This window comes from Phodopus roborovskii, unplaced genomic scaffold (assembly GCF_943737965.1).
Source record: "Phodopus roborovskii unplaced genomic scaffold, PHOROB, whole genome shotgun sequence".
In the NCBI taxonomy this organism is placed as follows: Eukaryota; Metazoa; Chordata; class Mammalia; order Rodentia; family Cricetidae; genus Phodopus; species Phodopus roborovskii.
Genome location: NW_026126433.1, coordinates 32223687 through 32246230, shown reverse-complemented (window position 1 = coordinate 32246230; position 22544 = coordinate 32223687). Strand labels below are relative to the sequence as shown.

General features: G+C 36.9%; 1 protein-coding gene across 3 annotated transcripts in view; it reads left to right on the top strand.

Annotated features, from left to right (window-relative positions):
- Rabgap1l (RAB GTPase activating protein 1 like) overlaps positions 1-22544 on the top strand; it is a 569277-nt gene that overhangs the window by 89247 nt on the left and 457486 nt on the right. For all 3 annotated transcript variants that reach the window (XM_051186069.1, XM_051186071.1, XM_051186070.1), the window contains exons 8-10: positions 10690-10756; positions 16749-16851; positions 20709-20875. In XM_051186069.1, the coding sequence (XP_051042026.1) occupies positions 10690-10756; positions 16749-16851; positions 20709-20875 (337 nt within the window). The remainder of the gene's footprint in view (positions 1-10689; positions 10757-16748; positions 16852-20708; positions 20876-22544) is intronic.

Here is a 22544-nt window from a genome sequence, read left to right as displayed (position 1 = left end):
CTAGTTCGACTCAGTGTTTATGTATGGGTGTTTGCTCCTGTTTCCAACCGGCATTAGTTGAGGCTCCATGGAGAAGTTAGTTGTTGATCTCACTCTCCGGGAAGGGCATTTATGATAGCCTTTCCATGGAAGCTCAAATTGTTAGTTGGGAGAAGTCTTGTAGTTCTCTAGACCTTTCTTTGTGTTCAGTTTTATCTTCAAACCAATATTGGCTCCCTCTTTTATGTTCTCTCTCTCTCTCTTCTCTCCCTCTCTCTCTCTCTCTCTCTGTCTGTCTCTGTCTCTGTCTCTGTCTCTCTCTCTCTCCTGTCTTCTATTCCTAACCAGGCTCAATCATCCTGGTCGCACATGTTTTCCTTTCCTCACCCTTGTTTTCTCCTCCTCCTCTCTCCATTCGCTGTCTCACCCCCCCCCCCCCGCTTCCCATGAGCTCTGGGGGACTTGTCCCTTCCCAGTTCTCTGAGGGACTTTATATGAATCTCTTAGAATACACCTTGTATCCTAGTTCCTCTGGTGGTGTGAATTATAGGCTGGTGATCCTTTGATCTAGGTCTAAAATCCATATATGAGTGAGTACATACTGTGTTCCTCTTTTTGTGACTGGGTTACCTCATTCAGGATGGTTTCTTCATGTGCTATCCACTTGCCTGCGAATTTCAAGATACCATTATTTTTTTCTGCAGAGTAGTATTCCATTGTGTAGATGTGCCACATCTTCATTAACCGTTATTCAATTGAGGGGCATCTAGGTTGCTTCCAGGTTCTTGCTATTACAAATAGTGCTGCTATGAACATAGTTGAGCACATGTCTTTGTTGCATGGATGTGAATACTTTGGGTATATGCCTAAGAGGGGGATTGCCGGGTCTTGTGGTAATTCCCATTTTCCTGAGGAACTGATCTCCAGAATGGCTGTATGAGTTTGCACTCCCGCCAGCATTGGAGGAGTGTTCCCCTTTCTCCACATCCTCTCCAACATGAGTCATCATTGGTGTTTCTAATTTTAGCCATTCAGGCAGGAGTAAGATGGTATCTCAAAGTTGTTTTCATTTGCATTTCCCTGATAGCTAAGGATGTGGAGCATTTTCTTAAGTGTCTTTCAGCCTTTTTGATTTCCTCTATTGAGAATTCTTTCTTAAGTTCTGTACCCCATTTTTAAAATAGGGTTATTTGGTGTTTTGTTGACTAGTTTCTTGAGTTCTTTGTATATTTTGGAGATCAGCCCTTTGTCAGATATAGGATTGGTGAACATCTTTTCCCAGTCTGTGGGCTGCCGTTTGGTCTTGTCAACTGTGTCCTTTGCCTTACAGAAGCTTCTAAGTTTGAAGAGGTCCCATTTATTAATTGTTGCTCTCAGTGTCTGTTCCCCTGGAGTTATGTTCAGGAAGCGGTCTCCTATACCAATTTGTTCAATGGTACCTCCTACTTTCTCTTCTAAGAGGTTCAATGTGGCTGGATTGATGTTGAGGTCTTTGATCTAGTTGGACTTGAGTTTTGTGCATGGCGACAGACATGGGTCTATCTGCAGTCTTCTACATACCCTTATCCAGTTGTGCCAGCACCATTTGTTGAAGATGCTGTCTTCGCCTCATTGTATAATTTTAGCTGTTTTGTCGAAAATCAGGTGTTCATAGGTGCGTGGATTAATATCAGGATTTTCAATTCGATTCCATTGGTCTACCTGTCTATTTTTATGCCAATACCAGGCTGTTTTCAGAACTATAACTCTGTAGTAGAGCTTAAAGTAAGGAATGGTGATGCCTCCTGAAGTTCTTTTATTGTATAAGGTTGTTTTGGCTATCCTGGGTCTTTTGTTTTTCCATATATAGTTGATTATTATCCTTTCAAGGTCGGTGAAGAATTGTGGGGGGATTTCAATGGGGATTGCATTGAATCTGTAGATTGCTTTTGGTAAGATTGCCATTTTTACTATGTTTATCCTACCTAACCAAGAGCATGGGAGATCTTTCCATTTTCTGGTATCTTCTTTAATTTCTTTCTTTAGAGCCACAAAGTTCTTATTATATAGGTCTTTTTCTTGTTTGGTAAGAATTATACCAAGATACTTTATGTTGCTTGTGGCTATTGTAAAGGGTGATGTTTCTCTGATTTCTTTCTCTGTCTCTTTGTCGTCTGAAAAAAGTAGGGCTACTGATTTTTTTGAGTTTATCTTGTATCCTGCTAGTTTGCTGAAGGTGTTTATCAGCTGTAGGAGTTCCTTGGTAGAGTTTATTGGGTCGCTTATGTAAACTATCATATCATCTGCAAATAGAGACAGTTTGACTTCTTCCTTTCCAATTTGGATCCCCTTGATCTCCTTTTGTTGTCTTATAGCATTAGCTAGAACTTCTAGTACAATATTGAAGAGATATGGAGAGAGAGGGCAGCCTTGTCTTGTTCCTGATTTTAGAGGAATTAGCTTAGGTTTCTCTCCATTCAGTTTGATGTTGGCAGTTGGTTTGCTGTATATTGCTCTTATTATGTTTAGGTATGTTCCTGTTATCCCTGACCTCTCCAAGACCTTCATCATGAAAGGGTGTTGAATTTTGTCAAAGGCTTTTTCCGCATCTAGGGAGATAATCATATGGTTTTTCTTTTTCTGTTTGTTTATATGGTGGATCACATTGATAGATTTTTGTATGTTAAACCATCCCTGCATTCCAGGGACGAAGCCTACTTGGTCATGGTGGATGATTTCTCTGATGTATTCTTGAATTCGGTTTGCCAGTAATTTTATTGAGTATTTTTGCATCGATGTTCATCAGGGATATTGGTCTGTAGTTTTCTTTCTTAGTTGTGTCTTTGTGAGGTTTGGGTACCAAAGTTATTGTGGCCTCATAAAAAGAGTTTGGCAATAAACGTTCTGTTTCTATCTTGTGGAACCGTTTGAGGAGTAGTGGTATTAGTTCTTCCTTGAATGTCTGGTAGAATTCTGCGCTGAATCCATCTGGCCCTGGACTTTTTTTGGTTGGAAGGCTTTCGATGACTGCTTCTATTTCATTGCAGGTTATAGGTCTATTTAAGTTGTTTGTCTGTTCTTGATTTAATTTTGGTAAGTGATAGTTATCCAGAAACTTGTCCATTTCCTTTGAGTTTTCAATTTTTGTGTAATACAGGTTTTCATAGTATGACCTGAAAATTGTCTAGATTTCCTCTGTGTCTGTTGTTATGTTCCCCATTTCGTTTCTGATTTTGTTAATTTGCATGTTGTCTCTGCTTTTTCATTAATTTGGATAAAGGTTTGTCTATCTTGTTGATTTTCTCAAAAAACCAACTCTTCGTTGCATTGATTTTTTTTTTTTTGTATTTTTTTCTTGGTTTCTATTTTGTTGATTTCAGCCCCCAAGTTGATTATTTCCTGGCGTCTACTCCTGCGGGGTGAATTCGCTTCTCTCTGTTCTAAGATTTTCAGTTGGGCTGTTAATTCTCTTATGTGACTATCCTCTGTTTTCTTCGTATGGGCACTTAGTTCAATGAACTTCCCTCGTAGCACTGCTTTCAAGGTGTCCCATAAGTTCAGGTATGTTGTATCCTCATTCTCGTTGAATATTAGAAAGTCTTTAATTTCTTTCTTCTTTGACCCAGGAGTGGTGCAATTGCACATTGTTCAGTTTCCATGAATTTGCAGGTTTTCTGCTATTTGTGTTGTTGTTGAATTCCAATTTCAAAGCATGGTGGTCCGATAAGATACAGGGGACTACTCTAATTCTCTTGTATCTGTTGAGGTTTGTTATGTCACCTAGTATGTGGTCGATTTTAGAGAAGGTTCCATGTGGAGCAGAGAAGAAGGTATATTCTTTTGTCTTTGGATGGAATGTTCTATAGATGTCTGTTAACCCCAGTTGAGACATAACTTCTGTTAATTCTTTTGTTTCTTTGTTGAGTTTCTGATTTGTGGTCCTGTCTAGTGTTGAGAGTGGTGTATTGAAGTCTCCCACTATAAGTGTGTGAGGTTTTATCTTAGGTTTGAGTTTTAGTAGTGTTTCTTTTACGAATGTGGGCGACTTTGTATTAGGGGCATAGATGTTCAGAACTGAGACTTTGTGTTGATGGATTTCTCCTGAGATGAATATGAAATGACCGTCTTCATCTCTTTTGACTAATTTTGGTTTGAAGTCTAACTTGTTAGATATTAGGATAGCTACGCCTGCTTGCTTCTTATTTCCATTTGAGTGGAAAATCTTTTCCCAACCCTTTACCCTTGAGGTAATGTCTATCTTTGAAGCTAAGATGTGTTTCTTGTATGCAGCAGAAGGATGGATTCTGTCTTCGTATCCATTCTGTTAGTCTGTGTCTTTTTATAGGTGAGTTAAGACCATTAATGTTGAGGGTGAGTAAGGACCATTGATTGTTGATGCTTGTTTGATTTAGGTTTGATGTTGGCAGTGGTATTGTGAATATATTAGTTCTGCTTCACCCTTGGTTTCTGGTGTAGTTGGATTATCTGTTGCGTACATTTTTTTGGGCGTAGTTACCTTCCTTGGGTTGGAGTTTTCCTTCTAATACTTTCTGTAGGGCTGGATTTGTAGATACATATTGGGAAAATCTGGTTTTGTCATTAAATATCTTGTTCTCTCCGTCTATATTGATTGAGAGTTTTGCTGGATATAGTAGCCTAGGCTGGCATCCGTGTTCTCTTAATACTTTTAGAACACCTATCCAGGACCTTCTGGCCTTGAGGGTTTCCATAGAGAAGTCAGGTGTAATTTTTATAGGTCTGCCTTTATATGTTACCTGTCCTTTTTCCTTTGCTGCTCTTAATATTCTTTCTTTATTCTGTATGCTAGGTGTTTTGATTATTATATGTCGAGGGGTCTTTTTTCTTTGGTCCTATTTGGGGTTCGGTATGCTTCTTGTACTTTCATGGGCATGTCCTTCTTCATATTTGGAAAGTTTTCCTCGATGATTTTGTTGAATATGTTTTCGGCACCTTTGAGCTGGGCTTCCTCACCTTCCTCTATGCCTATTATTCTTAGGTTTGGCCTTTTCATGGTGTCCCACATTTCCTGGATGTTTTGTGTTAAGGATTTGTTGGATTTATGATTATCTTTGGTCGATGAATCTATTTCTTCTAGTTTATCGTCTGCACCTGAGATTCTCTCTTCCATCTCTTGAATTCTATTGGTTATGCTTGTGTCCGTCGTTGCCGATTTTTTTGCCCAGCTTTTCAATTTCCAGCATTCCTTCCGTTTGTGTTGCCTTTATTTTCTCAATTTCAGTTTTCAAGTCTTGAACCATTTCCTTCACCTGGTTAATTGTTTTTTCTTGGCTTTCTGTACTTTCCTTAAGGAATTTGTTCATTTCTTCCACTTTTTTGTTTGGTTTTTCCTCCATTTCTTTAAGGGATTTTCTCACATCTTCTTTGAGGGCCTCTATCATTTTTATGATGGTAATTTTTAAGTCGTTCCCTTCTACTTCCTCTGCTTTGTTGTTGTATTCCGTTCTAGTTGGTGTAGATTCCCTAGATTCTGGTGGTGTCATGTTTGTCTTTCTGTTGTTAGGTGTTCTCTTGTATTGCTGTCTTCCCATAGCTTCTTCCAGTAGGTGTTGGTGGTGTCTCCCTCCTCTCCCTATGGTACTTCCCCGATGGGCTCATGTGGGTCTGAGATTCAATATCTGTAGCTCTGTGTGGTTCAAGCTCTCTAGGAGGTTTCTCCGCAGACAGAGATCCAGGGATGGGGTCAAGGATGAGGATCCAGAAGATGTAAGCAGGTACTCACAGTGGTCCTCTGGCCAATAGCTGGAGGAAGAGGGCAGGGGCTGAGCTGGGACTTGAGAAGGTTTTGCAGGATAGTGGAATCTCAGTGGAAACTGGCGCTCTCCAGCTGAGACCTGGTTCTTTGGGAAAGGCCAGGATTTGGGGGTCAAGGATCTTGCCTGCAGGAACTCCGAGTGGGCCCGCAGAGATAGGGGGATCTCTGGGAGGGGCCTGGGACTCCATCAGAGGACTGGAGGCGGGGTCAGAGACCAAGCAGGTGAGTGGTCCCTCGAGGATAGTTAGGTCTCCTTTGTTCAGAGTTGCTCTGAGAAGTCTCCGAAGTAGGGTGGACTGTTGCCTCCACCCTCTGTCCCAGTGCTCAACCAGATTGGCAGGACCGTGGGTGGGTTAGGGCACAGGGTTGGGGGGGCAGGCTGGCAGTGGGGATGGGTGGGGGTGTATCAGAGCTCCAAGGGTGCTCTTGATGGGGACTGGAGACAGGAGCAGCAGGATCAGGGGCCAACCTAGGTAGTTTGGGCGGGGGAGGGGGGAAAAGAGGTTGTAGGGGACAGGCAGCCCTGATTGGGCCCAGACTCACCTCTGGCCAATAGCTGGCGGAAGAGGACAAGGGCTGAGCTGGAACTTGAGAAGGTTTTGCAGGATAGTGCGATCTCACTGGAAACTGGCGCTCTCCAGCTGAGACCTCGTTCTTTGGCAGAGGCCAGGATTTGGGGGTCTGTTAGGTGTTTTCTTGTATTGCCTTCTTCCCATAGCTTCTTCCAGTAGGTGTTGGTGGGGTCTCCCCCTCTCTCTATGGTACTTCCCTGGTGGGCTTTTGTGTGTCTGAGATTCAATATCTGTAGCTTTGTGTGGTCCAAGCTCTCTAGGAGGTTTCTCCGCAGACAGGGACCCAGCGATGGGGTCAAGGATGAGGATCCAGTAGAAGATGCCAGCAGATACTCACGGTGGTCCCACAGTGATAGGCGGATCTCTGGGAGGGGTCCGGGACTCCAGCAGAGGACTGGAGGGGGGAAATTATGTGTGGTCCCCTGTGGATAGTCAGGTCTCCTTTGTTCAGAGTTGCTCTAAGAAGTCTCCGAAGTAGGGTGGACTGTTGGGTCCACCCTCTGTCCCAGTGCTCAACCAGAGCGGCAGGACCGTGAGTAGGGTAGGGCACAGGGTAGGGGGGATAGGCTCGCGGTGGGGATGGGTGGGGGTGTATCAGAGCTCCAAGGGTGCTCTCGATGGGGACAGGAGACAGGAACAGCAGGATCAGGGGCCAACCCAGGGAGTTCGGGTGGGGGGGGGAGGATTTTGGGTGGGGGGGAAAGAGCGGTATTTTTTCTAAATATTATTTTCTTGTTCTCTTTAAGGCTTATATATAGGTGACTAATTCCACTATAGTATAGGTAGTTGTTGTTTTATGGTGTCTGTTGAAAACTTCATATAGCTTGGTTCAGTTGTTTTAAATGGAATGATTCTTCCATGGATCTGTATTATGTTAAACAAAGGCATTATTGTTTTGTATTAATCTATTTACTTAGACATATTTAAAATATAAATGTCAAAATAGGTTTATGTAGAAAAGAATTAGTTATCTTGTAAGGCTGGCCCTTGATTGGCATGTACAAGCTTGGATTTTGAGAAGTTATTTTTTTTTTTAATGTCAGTTGCAGAATTAACAGAAGTGACTAATGTGCCTCAGCTATTTGCATAAACACCTACTTTCCTTATGAAATTTCCTATTGCAAGATATTAATGCTAGATTCAATTTTTTCACATTTCCAATAATTAATGCTAAAAGCAGTGCTAGAAATGATGAATTTTGGTGTAATAGATAGCAACTCAATGATAAAGCTGGTGAAAGTCATATTTTTAAGTAAAAATTCTAAGTATTATGGAAGGTAGATCTTTTCTTAGTGGTAATTTATAAGTAATCTATAATTTGAACTATGTTATAGTTTACAGTTCACTTTCACTGGAAGTGTTTTTCATGCCACCTTACATTAACATAATGAGCACAGGTGATATTTGTATTTGGAAATGTGGAAAATGAGGCTTTTAATGTTTGTTGCCTTGATAATGTTCAAGGTTGGGGCAATGGATAATGAGTTTGAGGGTAACTTGGGATAACATGGCAGGGGCCTAGAACTAAAGAACGGGAAGTGGAGAGTATGACAGAAGAGGTAAGCATACCTACAATAAATCTGTAAGCCAGTCACATTTTTTTTCAGTTCAGGGACCTATAAAAGGGAGTTTATAGTCTTGTCTAATGATCACCCAGCTGGGTGCCAACTATGAATCAATGACCATAGCGTTTTGTAGTGGAGACATAGGGTTAACTCCTAATCCTGTAACTCAGGGTTACAGTTGTCTGACTTTGGACAAGAACTTCTTCTTGAAAATTGATTTTATTATTTAGATATGTGAGGTCAGTTTGGAAATATAAAAACAGTAGTATAGTATGTCTGGCAAAAACGGCTGTACCATAATGATTATAATTATTGTTAATGGGTTAACATAATTTCATTCTCAGGATGTTTGACATCAAATTTTGGTCTATCTCTTTGCAATATTAAAGGTAATATATGGATGTCTGCTCTTCACTTTATTGACATTTTGTAATGGGCTGGGAATGTAGTTCTACTGTTAGAATACTTGCTAGTCTGTTTGTGAAGTCCTGAGTTCTGTCTCCAGAACCAGTACAAACTGGTCATGGTGACACAGAGCTGTAATTCCAGAACTTGTGAGTCAAGCAAGCAAGCATGCATGCATGCATGCATGCATGCATGCAAGTGGCAAGCATTGGAGAGCTGGCTGGCAATTAAGAGCATACTTCTCTTGAAAAGAATCTGAGCTTTGTTCTCAGCACCCACATCAGGTTGCTCACATCCACCTGTAATTCCAGTTTAAGGGAATCTACCACCACAAGCACATAGCCTCTACAAACTCTCTCTCTCTCTCTCTCTCTCTCTCTCTCTCTCTCTCTCTCTCTCTAATTTGATAATAAAATTAAGTCTTTAAAACAAACCAACCAATCAGTCAGCCATTTTGTCATTACTACATCATAGAACTTACCATATCTGACAGTAATTGCCTGTTTACTTACTTTTCTCTCCTGTTGGACTGTGCACTCATTGAGAAAACAGGTGAGACAGCCATTTCCTTTCCTGCCTTGCCCACAGAGTTAATTAAAGAAATTTGAATGCTCTGAAATCCCCAAAGAACCATTTAATATTGACATTAGGTGTTGTGTTAGTTCCTGCCTTCCTCCTAATAGATATTTTTGTGGTGTCTATAAGAAGTCTTATGTGTTTTAATGAAGTTTAAATTTGAAAATGACTACTAGTGTCTGACAAGAAATTTCTAATTTTATTGCTGGAGGAAGTAAAGTCCCTATGTTGTATCCCTCTTGTTTTCTAGTTTTATGTCTAAGTGATTGAGAAGTAATAGTATGATACTTTATATTTTCTAAAACCATCAAAAGAAAAGAGGATATGTAAGAAAATTGTTGGCATTGGTTTAACCAGGAGCCTTGAGAAATAGAATTTTTTTAAAAAAATTTACAGTACTTAAATGTTTGTAACTTAAAAAAAAAACTTAGAATCTAGAAGCTCATTCATAAATGTAAAGGAGATCGTGTAAGTTAAAATTTTGAATATTAGAACAAATTGTTTTTAACTTTGTTTCCAATGGTACAAGAATGTGTTTGGAAAATTATTTTCTGAGTTTATCTGCTTTATGTTGACTATAGGCATGGTCTTTGCTGGACATCAAAAGGAAGCCTTGATTAAGGCATTCCCTGCCTTGCAGCAAGTATAATCACTACTTACTGGAATCATACTTTGTGTAAAAATGTGCTGCTAGGAAAACAAGTCTTTGTATAACAGGAAAGAGTAGATTATGTGTACAAAACTCAACACTTTTTTCCTTAAATGTTGTTAGGGATCAGCCTTCCTACTCCTGAGCTATATATCCAACTTCTGGCACTATTTTGAAATTTTATAAGCTTTATGTTTTATTTAGTTTCTTTACTCCCTATATAAAATCATGCATAGCATGTTTTTATATTTTAGGATTTCTATGGTTAAAATAGCTATTAAGTGTGAGTATGAATTGGCAGAATGACACTCTGGACAGGTTACGGTGATTATTGATTTGTGAGACCTGTTTATAGCAATACAAATTTGAGTGCATTGTTTAACTGATCTGGACATGTGCATCTATTAATAGCCTATCTAGTACATCTATTAAAAGCCTAGAAATTAGGGGAAAAAAAGTGGAAATTTAGAGCTTTTGGAAAACTTTTTCCAAATAAAGTAGTATTAATAGGATTCCTGAAGCTATATTAACACCAGAAAGCATAGATAGTAGGTAATAATTATTAATCATGTATTAGATACTATTGACATCAGTATGATAGTGCAGTTAGTAATGAGATTTATGTAATTATTTTTTCTCTCAATTGCATATATAATGCTAACATGCTACATGGTCAACATGAACCTTGAAGGCCAGGGTATTATAAAATTTTATTTTATTAATCTGGCTTGATACAGAGAGAGCTAGTCTCTTTTTCTTATTTTAAAAGTACTTTTATTTTACTTACCTAGGTTAATTATTATCTGTCATTTTGGAATAACTATTAGGCAAATAAAATCTTTTATTTTTCTACTAATTATATCTTACTATCATATCATAACTTATTAACTTTAAATAAATTATTTAATTGCAATTTTAGGGCAATTTCTGATTTTTATTATTTTTATTTATAAAATACATACCTGAGAATTTTGGCAACTAACTTTTCTGATTTGTGAATAATTTTTGTCGTGTATGTTGGGGTTTTTATTTATTGTTTCTAGGAAAAATAAGCAAAGCTGTTTGTGAGTATAAAATTTAGATTGTATAGTTATTATGAAAAGACTTTTGCTTACTGGGCTTCTGTGTTCTTGATACCTTATTTTTCCTTTTTTTTCTCAATATTTTCAGATGTTTTGGAATGTTATTAAGCCCAGGTCGAAACGTGAAGAACAGTGACATGCATTTACTGGATATGGTAATGACAACCTTAAGCATCCTACCTAATCAAGTATAGAAGACAGTTATTTATATTTTAAAAAATCTTCTATTTTAAAACTTTGTTATATTGTCAGGGTTTAATTTTGTGTGAGCATTAATTAAATTTGGATCCTCAAAAATATTTATGAAGGGAAGATTAGGAAAATTTCTGCCTAACAATCTTCTGTAGGATGAAAGTACATAAAAGGAACCTGCGGTGACAGTACAATCTACTTTATTTGGCTTCTTAGGAAGATGTCTTTTCCTTGAGCCTAAAATAACAAATACGGTTATAACAAACATCTACAATGTTTGCCTCCCACCTTTCACTTATTTAATGTACTGTCAACTGAGGGCTGTGATGATGCTTGTTTTCTTCGAAGCATCTTCCTTTCCAAGTTTGTACCTAGCAATGAGAATATTTACTATATTTCTTTAAGGAATGCCATTAAGAGATTAATGATACATGATCAGGGATTGGTATTTGTTCTGAAGACAGCAAACCAAGTACCTTCTGATGTTGCCATTAATGAAAACGTTCACTTTGTGATTTAGAATGTTACCTTTCCCAGGATTTTCCTTTTCTCCTAGTCCTGCCTATCTTCCTGCCTCATTGGCTAAACAGTGTTTTATTCATCAGCCAATAAGAGAAACATATATACAGAAGGACCACCTCATCAGGATATCTCCATTTTCTAGTGTCTTTCTCTATTGCTTTCTTCAGTGATTAACAGGTTTCATTGTATAAGTCTTCATCTACTTGCTTAGGTTTACTCCTGGATATTTTATTTCCTTTGAGAGTATTGTGAATGAGAATGTGTCCACAACCTCTTTCTCTGTATATTTGTCTACAGAATATAGAAAAGCCATTGGTCTGTGAAAGTTATTTATGTATCCTGCTCCACTGCTGAAATTGTTCAACATTTCTATAAGTTTTCTGGTAGAATTCTGGGGATCTCTAATGTATAGCATCACATCATCTGCAGATAGTGATTGACTTCTTTTACTGTTTGTATCCCTTTAATTTCCTTCTTTTGTCTTATTGCTCCAGCTAGTGCTTCAAGCACAATATTGAAAAAAGAGTCAGGACCGTGGACAGCCCTAATTCATTACTGATTTTAGTGGAACTGTTTCAAAAAAAAAAAAAAAATAGAATGTTACAGAAATGTGTCAGAGTAAGCATAAAATTCCTTACTTTGTGAGTACAGACTATTACATATTTTTATATATTTCCTTCCAACTATGTCTCATAAATTTAAGTATTCCAGTGGGAAGCTTTTCTTCTAATTATTTCATGGTAGTTGTGTTAATATTAATTTTCTAGTGATACTGGAATGCTTTGTTCAAAATTTTGGACATTTATTTGTATGCTAAACATTATATGAATGATTGGGGTTTTAGATTTGTATAAAATATAGCTCTTATTAGCTGTGGGCTACTAATCTTGTGATGGAATCAGACTTTTTAAGTGTGCAATTACAGCAGTGGTTAAGTGCTTTCTCAAGTGTGCTGACCTAGTTAGGGTTTCTAATTGCTGAGAAGAGACACTATGACCATGGCAACTCTAATGAAGGAGAACACTTAATTTGGGTGGCTTAAAGTTTGGAGGTTTCTCTGTTATTATCATGGCAGGAAGCAAGGCAACATGCAGGCAGATATGGTGCTGGAGAAGAAGCTGAGGGTTCTAAATCTTGATGCTTCAGAGAATAGGAAGTGATCTGTCGCATGGGCAAGGCTTGAACATATATGAGACCTTAAAGCCCATCTCCACAGTGACATACTTCCTCCAACAAGACCACCACCTCCTAATAGTATCACTCTCTTTGGGGGCCATTTTTTATTTCAAACCACCACATGTGCCATGGACATAAAGAGAAAATATTGCATAGATAGGTCAGGCAAGCACAACCAGTTATATCAAATGTGTAAGCATAAATTAGTTATTTATCCATCTCTCCTTTACCCTTCTTTACAACATGTCAGTAATGAATGTTCGTTTTCCTAAAGCAAGCCATAGCATTTTGGAGCCATAAGAATTTCATGATGGGATCATTTTGAGAGTACTGAGCATTAGAAAAATTATTAATATACTAGGTTCTAATTATGGCCTTTCAGAATCTAAAGGATTAAGACGAACCATTGCTAGAAATTTTCCTCATAAAACCTAAAAACAGATGATAGTGTTATATAAAACTGATGTGAACTTTTGAATCTCCTTAGTCATCTCAGTGTAATTTGAGTCATCATGATCAAAGGCCTTTACAGTGTTCATTTTTCTGGAAAGAGAAGTGGATTTACCTATACAACAAATAGTTGGGAGTGCTAGGCTTTGCATTTTTCATTATCAGTAGTTGTGATTTATTGTTATCCAGTGTTGTTAATCTTCATGATATCTTAATAGGTGGTCGCTGACCCTTGGCTAGATTCTGGCTAGTAGCAAGGAACTCAGTACCTTATATGAATTTGAGGAGGTGGTTCTGGTTATCGACATGTTATTCTTTGTAGTAAGTACAAGTTAAACTTTTTGCAACTTTGCCTAAATACTTTTGGTTTTGCTCTTTTGAGTAAGGTGTCAATGCTTTTTTTTTTTTTTTTTTTTTTTTTTTTCGAGACAGGGTTTCTCTGTATTGCTTTGGAGCCTGTCTTGGAACTAGCTCTGTAGAACAGGCTGGCCTCGAACTCACAGAGATTCACCTGCCTCTGCCTCCCGAGTGCTGGGACTGAAGGTGTGCACCACCAATGCCTGGCTAGAAGGCATTTTGTTACCTTTAGTAATGTTGGCAGGATGTACCTCTGTAGCTGTGCATCATGAATTCGGATAGAACCACCTCCTACCTCACTGCCATTTAAAACCAAGTCATAGTGTTAATACTTTTGCTCCTATGATGTACCTAAATATCATGTGAAACTGAAAGCAAGTTTTCTGCCACTTTTTTATATTAACATACTTTGAGAGGCATGCAAATTACATTTAACAGTTTGTGAAAACTTTTCTTCATGATGAACAACTTTTATGAGTAAAAATTTATTTTTAGATTTTTAGAAATTTTTATTTTATATTTATTATTTTTTGATTATTTTGTGTATCGATCCCAGTTCCCTCTCCCTCCCTCCTATGTTCCCCAATCACCCTCCCATCCCAAGCACCCCCTCCCACACACTCTACAGGGAGGGTGATGCTTCCCAGGAGGGGTCATCAAAATCTGTCAAGTTATTTGGAGTAGGGACTAGGCCCTCCCTCCTGCCTCTAGCCTAAGGGAGTATCCCTCCATGGGGGAATATGTTCCCAAAGTCCTTTCCTGTACCAGGGATACATCCTGGTTCCACTGGTTCAGAGGTAGTTTAGACTGCTCAGGTCTTCTAACTGAGACCCATGTTCAGGGGGTCTGAGTCTGTCTAATGCTGGATTCCCTGCTATCAGTGTGTGTGTGGGGGTGTTTATGAACTCTCCCTTGTTCAGGTCTTGTTGCCTGGTCTTGACCCCTTTTCTTATCACTCTTCTTTCTCTGCAACTGGATTCCAGGAGTTAGGCTCAGTGTTTAGCTGTGGGTGTCTACTTCTGTTTCCATCAGCTACTAGATGAGGGCTCTATGATGGCATGTAAGTTAGTTATCAATCTCATTATCAGGGAAGGACATTTAAGGTAGCCTCTCCACTGTTGCTCAGATTGTTAGTTGGGGTTATTCTTGTAGGTCTTTGAATATTTCTCTGGAGTCAGTTTTCTCTTCAAACCTATAATGCTCTCTCTATTATGGTATCTTTATTTTCTCTCGTCTATTTGTCCCCCTACTCAATCTTCCTAGTCCCACATGTTCTCTTCTCCTGCACTTCTTCTTCTCCTAACTCCCTCTCTACCTACTGCCCTCTCCCCAGTATGCTCAGGAGATCTTGTTCCTTTCCCCTTCTGTGAGGGACCTTATATGAGTCTCTTAGGTTCCTCCTTGTATCCTAGTTTCTCTGGCGGTGTGAATTATAGGCTGGTGATCTTTTGCTCTATGTCTAACATCCATATGTGAATGAGTACATACCATGTTCCTCTTTTTGTGACTGGGTTACCTCATTCAGGATGGTTTCTTCAAGTTCCATCCATTGCCTGAGAATTTCAAGATTCCATTGGTTTTTTTTTTTCCCCAACTGAGTAGTATTCCATTGTGTAAATGTGCCACATCTTTATCTATTCTTCAGTGAGGGGCGTCTAGGTTGCTTCCAGGCTCTTGCTTGAGTTAACTAAATTTCTACCTCCTTGCTCCTATTTCTCCCATTCTTTCTTGGATTCATGATTTCTTCTGTAATTGTTACTATTATATACATACAAACACACATGTATATATTCATAACTTCCTGAGTTGTTTATTGTTATATTAGTGTGCTGGTGTGTGCATATGTTTGGAAATGACCACTTGACATTTGATAACATATCAGGAGGCTTATCCCTGGAAAATAGTGATTTTTCTCTCTCATAGCAAGCATTGACTCTCCATTATTTTTCTTCTAGGGTTAGGGCCTTTTGAAATTCCCTACAGCTTCAATGGCATGTGGTGTGGTCTTTATTAAAGTCTTTTTAGGCAACCATAGTATTGAGTTTCATGGATATAGCATATTTGCCATGCCTATTGGTCCTCTGGCTCTTAGAATCTTTTCTCTCCATTTCCCCTGATGTTCTCTGAGCTTTAAGCATAGAGGTTGTGTATAGATTTCCTATTTGGGGTTGGGCACCCCAAGGTCATTTATTCTGTTCATCTTGACCAGTTTTGGTTATTTGTAGTAGTCTTTGCTGCAAAAAGAAGCCCCTTTAATGAGTATTGAGAGTTACACTTATCTGTAGGTAGCACAGTAGATGCTTAGAATACCACTAGAAGTTATATTGATTAAAAAAATGATAGTAATAATTTTTTCTTTAGGATCTGTGACTTCTCCATTCATGGGGCTAGGTTTATGATACCAGGCATGAATTCTCTTGAGCATTACATGGGCTTTAAGTCTAATTATGCAAAATGCCAGAGGAGAAGTGTAATTCATAGTTCTACCCAGCTGCTGAACATAACAGTATGCCACCCAGCAAGATATTCCCAGTGTTCCCAGTAGTGCAGTAGTGCTACTTACTTCTTGGGTTCACTGAACAATTTTTAAGTGTTAATGACTTTTCTTCCATATGCATATTTTCTAATAAGATGAATTGAGACTTTTATAGTTTATTAAACCTATTATTGTGGTTTAAAATCTTCACTAAAAGGAATGTCATGCTTAAGAATGACACTGTATTTGTTACTTTTCTCATATCTATGACAAAATACAAGATGAAAAGCAATGGAAGGGAGGAAGGATTTATTGATTTGTTGTTGAAGATGGCACAGTCTTTCATAGCAGGGAAGACATGATTGGTAGAGTTCAGGGTGGAAATAACATTCACGTGGGATTCCTCACATCTGGGAAGACCAGGAATCAAAGAGAGGATATGCTGGCATTTTCCTCTGTTCTCTATCCAGTTCTGACCTCCAGGGCATGGAATATGACTCACACATTCAGGGTGGATGTTTCTCACTTCAGTTTCTTTGGAATCACCCTTACAGATACATCCAGAGGCTTGTCTCCTAGGTGATTCTAAGTCCCGTTAATGTAACAGAATAAGATCGTAAACACATAGTTTCCTTTGTGTTTTTATTTGTGTGTGTGTTTGTACATGTATATGTGTATATATATATATGTGTGTGTGTGTGTGTATACACATATAAACATGCACACATATATAAAGTAACATTCAGCAAAAATTTTGTTTATTTTTGGAGGACTGAAGAGTACAGATAACAGAAACTCAGTCAATATTCTGCTCATAATGCTTTTGTAAGGGAAAATATACAGTAAAATGTAAGCCCCTATTTGAGTATAGATTTAAATTTTAATAAATTGAAATGATTTAGGGAATAATTTTAAAGTGTGATAATTTTTCTTGTGCATAGTTGTACCCATGATTCCTGTTTCAAATTTTGTAGGAATCCATGGGAAAGAGCTATGATGGCAGAGCTTATGTCATCACAGGCATGTGGAACCCCAATGCACCAATATTTCTGGCACTTAATGAAGAAACCCCAAAAGGTGACTTTTCTTAAAATATTTTTTATTACTTTAAAATTTTATTGTAACCTTGTTTTATTATACTTTTAGAAAGCACTAATGTCTATCCTATTTAAATTGGAGATATTCTTATTTGGAATGCTGGTGAATATTTATGAAGTTCCTTTTCATATTTTTTCATGCTTTTCTGGGGAAAACCTTTACAAGCCATGTTTATTAGTTGTATTAGATTATGTGGAAGGCATATGACTTTGTGCTCTCTACATTGCTGTTAAGTTGGTTTTTCATTTGGGTGAGAGTGATGGAGGAAGATGATATATGTAAGCAGACAAATTTTGGAAATTTGCATATCTTTGTTCACCTTTTTAACTAAGCATTGTAGATTATTTTCATTTTCATTAATTAGTCTAGATTTAGATCTTTGATCTGCTTAAACTCAATTTAAAATTTTACTTCATTTATACTTTTACTGAAAATGTCTTATTTTTCATTCAGTGAAATTTCATTCAAAATATAATACACCAACTTGCTTTATTTTTAGTTTATGTTATTTAATTTATGCCCATATTTGAGTTTTGGCTAAAGAAAGAAGCATTAATGATTACTCATTGGAAAATATGCTCTCCTTGTGAAGAACTTTAAAATCATAACTATTCTCTGATGTCTGTAAAGAGAGTAGGTAGGTGTTCACTAGTTCCATAAAGCACATGTATTTGATTGCATACTATGTTATCTAAGAGTGAGGGTTAAAACGTAACAAAAATATTTATATAAAATTCAGCCTTGGATTGGGAAGATATCTCAGCAATTAAAGCATTTACTTGCTAAGCAAGCAAGGGGACAGTAAATCAGATCCCACTATCCAAGCAAGTGGTTGGTGGGTATGGGAACATATCATAAATCCAGCCCTGGAAATTGGAGACTGATCCCTGGAGGAAGCTGGCTAGCTAGACTTGCCAAGTTAAAGATCTAGGTCTGATTGAGAGAGCATGCCTCAAAACAAACATACAAACAAACAAACAAACAAACAAGCAAGCAAAACCCCTAACAACAAAAAAAGAGGAGTCCCAGCATCAACGCTTTGTCTTCATGGTCACATACTCATTATTCTCCTATGTAAATATGTATACAGATGTACCCACATGATTCCTTTCCCACATACTTGTAAATGTGCGCATAATGTACACATAACCTCCTTCCTCCCATATGTAAACACACATACACATAAACACATGCTGTCTTTCATACATCCATATAAATATTTACACCTTCTCATAATCGAGTTGCCTAACCCCTCACATTTAAATGTGCACACACACATTAACACACATGCTCCTCTTATAAAAAACGCACACATATATTGAATACAATGATCTCCCCACATGTAAACATGTGCATACATTAACACACATACTTTCTCCCCATATATAAATATACACACAGGAAAATTCATGTTCTGTCCCACACATATAAACACACATGAACACACATGATTCATTCCACATGTAAACACATGCACACACATGAACACTCATACTCCTTCTCCTTAACATTCACACACTTGAATGTACACACATACACAAGAAAGTAAGAAACAATTTTTAAAATTCAGTCTTATTCATTTTAGTAACAAATTATTGTTATAATGTTTACTTTAGAGATAGGCTTCTAGTAGCACCATATAACTTTTTTCTTGTAACTATTGAGAAAGTAAATCTAAAGTTGAGAAAAATAAGTCACTTGAAAATTGTTAAAATTAAAAAAGAAACTGTCACTATTAAAGCCATTACATGTTCTGTTCTATTTCTATTATTATGCATTTTATCATCAATTAAAAGAATGTTTATAATTTATTTGTTTTATTAAAATAAGCTTTTTATGTTATTATATTATACTGTTGAGATCCAGATGGTGTTTCTGTTTGAAATAATTTTAACATGCTATATAAACATGTTGATTTTATTTTTAAAAATTTCAAAGGACATTTTGAAATTATATATTACTCAGAATTCACAAGCCAAAGGTGGCTTGATTTTTATGGCAAAATTGTAGGCAGTAGAAATGAAATGTATTTTAATTTCACTGAACTCAGATCCTTTTGAGTGTTAAATTCTACGTCTTATGCATTCTTCTTTACTTTGTGCATTTATGTTACTCTAGTTGAAGTACAATGTCTCGAGAATATTAAGTTCTCTTGAGTTGGTAGGGATACTTGTCCATAGTTAATATTTACATATAGTAAAATTTAATAAAATGTTGAATTTGAAGCTAACAATATAAGTATTTAATGAATATTGTATATAATTTTAAAACATTATGGAGTATTTCCCTTAATGATGATTTTTGTTATTTGAATTTTTCTTTAATTGAGAATTAAAAACTGATGGACAAGGTAGATTTTGACAATATTTAAGAAGGCTGTGTGTAGTGGAATATTCCTTAAATCCCGGCATTTGGGAGGCAGAGTCAGGTAGATTTCTGAGTTCAGGCCAACCAGGGCTACATAGTGAGACTCTGACTTTAAAATAAAAAACCAGAGTTAAGAGACAAATAAGAAATTATTCATTTGTATAGTATGACCAACTCATACATCCAGAATTCTTAGTATCAAGCAGTAAATAAAATAAAATGGAATTAATACTTCAGACTATCATGATTGAAAAAATAGGTACTGGCTTAGAGTATTCTACATTTTAATATGAATTTTATGACAAATTAAATATTTTAAATAGTAGTTAGAAATGTGACTTATGATACTTTATCATCCCTTATACCACTTTTAATACTTTCGCTTTTACATGATTAATAATATGCATACATGTAAGCATATGTGTGTATATATTCATATGTATGTACATATATGTGAAAACTGTATATTTCACTGAAATTTTAATAATGCTGTTTTTGCTCTATGAGCATGCACATAACTATTTATATGATACAGACATGAATAGGGTGGTGCACATATCTGTGTGCTCATGTGGAGGCCAGGAAAGGATGTCACGTGTCCTTCTTTCACTCTGTCTTATTTCCTTGAGACAGATTCTCACTGAATGTGGAGCTTGGCTGGCAGCCAACAAGCCCCAGTGATCCTCCTGTCTCTGTACTACCATAGCACTAGGACTGTAGTTATGCCTAACTGTGCCTGGCTTTTTATATGTTTGTTGGGGATTTTTCTTGCACCCAAGTGTACATGTGTTGTTTCTAACAGAGCCATCACCTCAGCTCAATTTTTTATTTTTCCAAGGATTTATTTGCATTATGAACAGTGGAAGTATTGAGAATTCTAAAGAGGGTTTTTCTTAGTTCACATCACATGGAAATGTTTATATAGGCAGTGCTGTACATTAAAATGATAGGCATAAGCAGCTCCTCTAGTTTGCAGTCACCAAACAAACCTGCCAGTTTCTGTCATTTCTGTTTTAGGTTGAAAGAATGCATCCTTGATTTTCTGGTGATTATCTAAGAAACCCAGTGATTTTAGAGTAAAAGTTATTTTCAAACACACACACACACACACACACACACACACACACACACACACACACACACACACACAATTTTTTTTTTTTGTGGTTGCTGGGAATTCAACCCAGGGCATTTCTTAATTTCTCCACAGTCTTTATTTATTTATTTATTTTTTTATTAAGGATTTAGGAAATGGAGAAGGACAGCTGCCAGGAGATTTAGATACTTGAGTGCGATAGAATAAACAATGACTGAGAAACAGTCTTGGAATACTTGATACTTATTTGTGAATATTTAGAAATATTTAAAAATAAATGTGATTTTCTAGAACCATAATTCTTGTATAAGCCAGGACATTTTGTTTTCTTCACTAATAAAGGAACAATAAAACCCTGAATTTTCTGTTGCAGATAAACGGGTGTACATGACGGTGGCAGTGGACATGGTGGTGACGGAGGTGGTGGAGCCGGTCCGCTTCCTGTTGGAGACAGTGGTTCGTGTGTACCCTGCAAATGAAAGATTTTGGTATTTCAGTAGAAAGACCTTTACAGAGACTTTCTTCATGCGGTTGAAGCAGGTAGGATGTTTTTGTTCTTTTGTGTAGTAGCATTGTTTTCTCTCAATCTTTTTTCTTCTTTCTGTATCTCTCCTTTTTTCTTTTTTGACAGGATTGTATGTATCTCACTGATTAATTAGCAAAGAATGATCTTCAACTTTTTTCCACGTCCCAAGTACTAGGATTATGGATGTATGCCACTACAACCTGTCCATTGCTAGGGTTCAAACCTAGGGCCTTGGGTCATGCCAGCCAAGTCCTCTACCTGTAAGCTGTGTTATATCCCTAGTCCACCCACTTTTCATTTTTACTGCAATACATTTGAAGTCAACCAGTGGAATGTGTGAAAACTGTACATTTAGGTAATGCACAAGTTATTATGTGTCTAGATAAACCTGATATAAAGTATGATCATATTTAGTAGAAATACTGTTCAGTAAAAAAACAAAAGTTTTGTGCTTTAATCTATAATTACTTGAAATGCTAAATCCCAAGCAAAACAAATCCCAACAGCATCTCCCGAAAATAAACAGATACAGAAATGTTCTATGCTTGTAAAGTTAAAATAAAAAAATACAGCTATATCTAATGGTGATCTTTATTTGTAATATTAAGTAATCCATATAAGTTAACTTTCTCACTTTGCTTATTAGTCCACTTCTCACGTGACTGGGAACCACATCTGGGTTAGACCCGCGCATGCCTTCTTTCCTTGCTACCATCTTTGTGAGTTCATATGTGTGTTAGATTTGTTGTGCCTGGAAGACATTAAATCATGTAATTTTGTTTTGTAATAAAGGAAGAAAAATAATGTAAATTCTGATCATGTCAGTTTGTAATATGTCTATTTTTAGTTTATAAAATCCTTCATGTGATTTTTGTTAGTATTCTCACTTTCCTAAATTTTATGCTTTATGCTTTGTAATATGCAAAATGCAATGTGACAAAATCAGTGAGTAAATACAGGAGCCATTTATCCAGTTTCATATTAAAAATATGTCATAGCTCAATTAGGCCTTATATGTTAGGTGCTTTGAAATTACAATTTTTTTAATGTTTTATTTAATTATTTTAGCTGTTAGTTTTCATCAGTTTTTCTTGCTGTATGGAGTAGTTTTGTAGCATATTGTAAAGAGCATTATATGAGCAGTATTCCAATGTTTTATGTTTAATATTTTACGTGATTTCCCCCTTTTCTTTCTTATTTCCTCACCTTTCTTGCCTTACTTTCTTTTCTTTTTGGTAGCTTGTTAGCACTGTCAAGGAATTCATTATTTTCAAAGGACTATTCAAACTTGTATAAAGGAACTATGTAGAAAATGGGTTGTCATTCTTCTAGTCACAGCCAATAATTATGATATGAATTCTGACTCCTGGAGAACTAGGAAAAGTTAGCTTTTACTGTTCACATAAAAGTTCTGTATCTGTCTCTGTCTACCTGCCCTCTCTCCCTATCCCCCCTCTCTCTATATACATACATATATCTATATATACCCACAAATTAGAACATTACTAAATATTTTATCATTAAAATTGCTAATGCCATGTTACTGTGGTAAGTTCTATTAGGATTTTCTTAGTAATAACACAAGACTGTTTCATGTGAAGTAAAAAGATTAAATTAGGTACCTAATAACATTCAAGTATTCTAAAGGTGAAACTGATTTAAATGCATCTTAAATATGAAGAA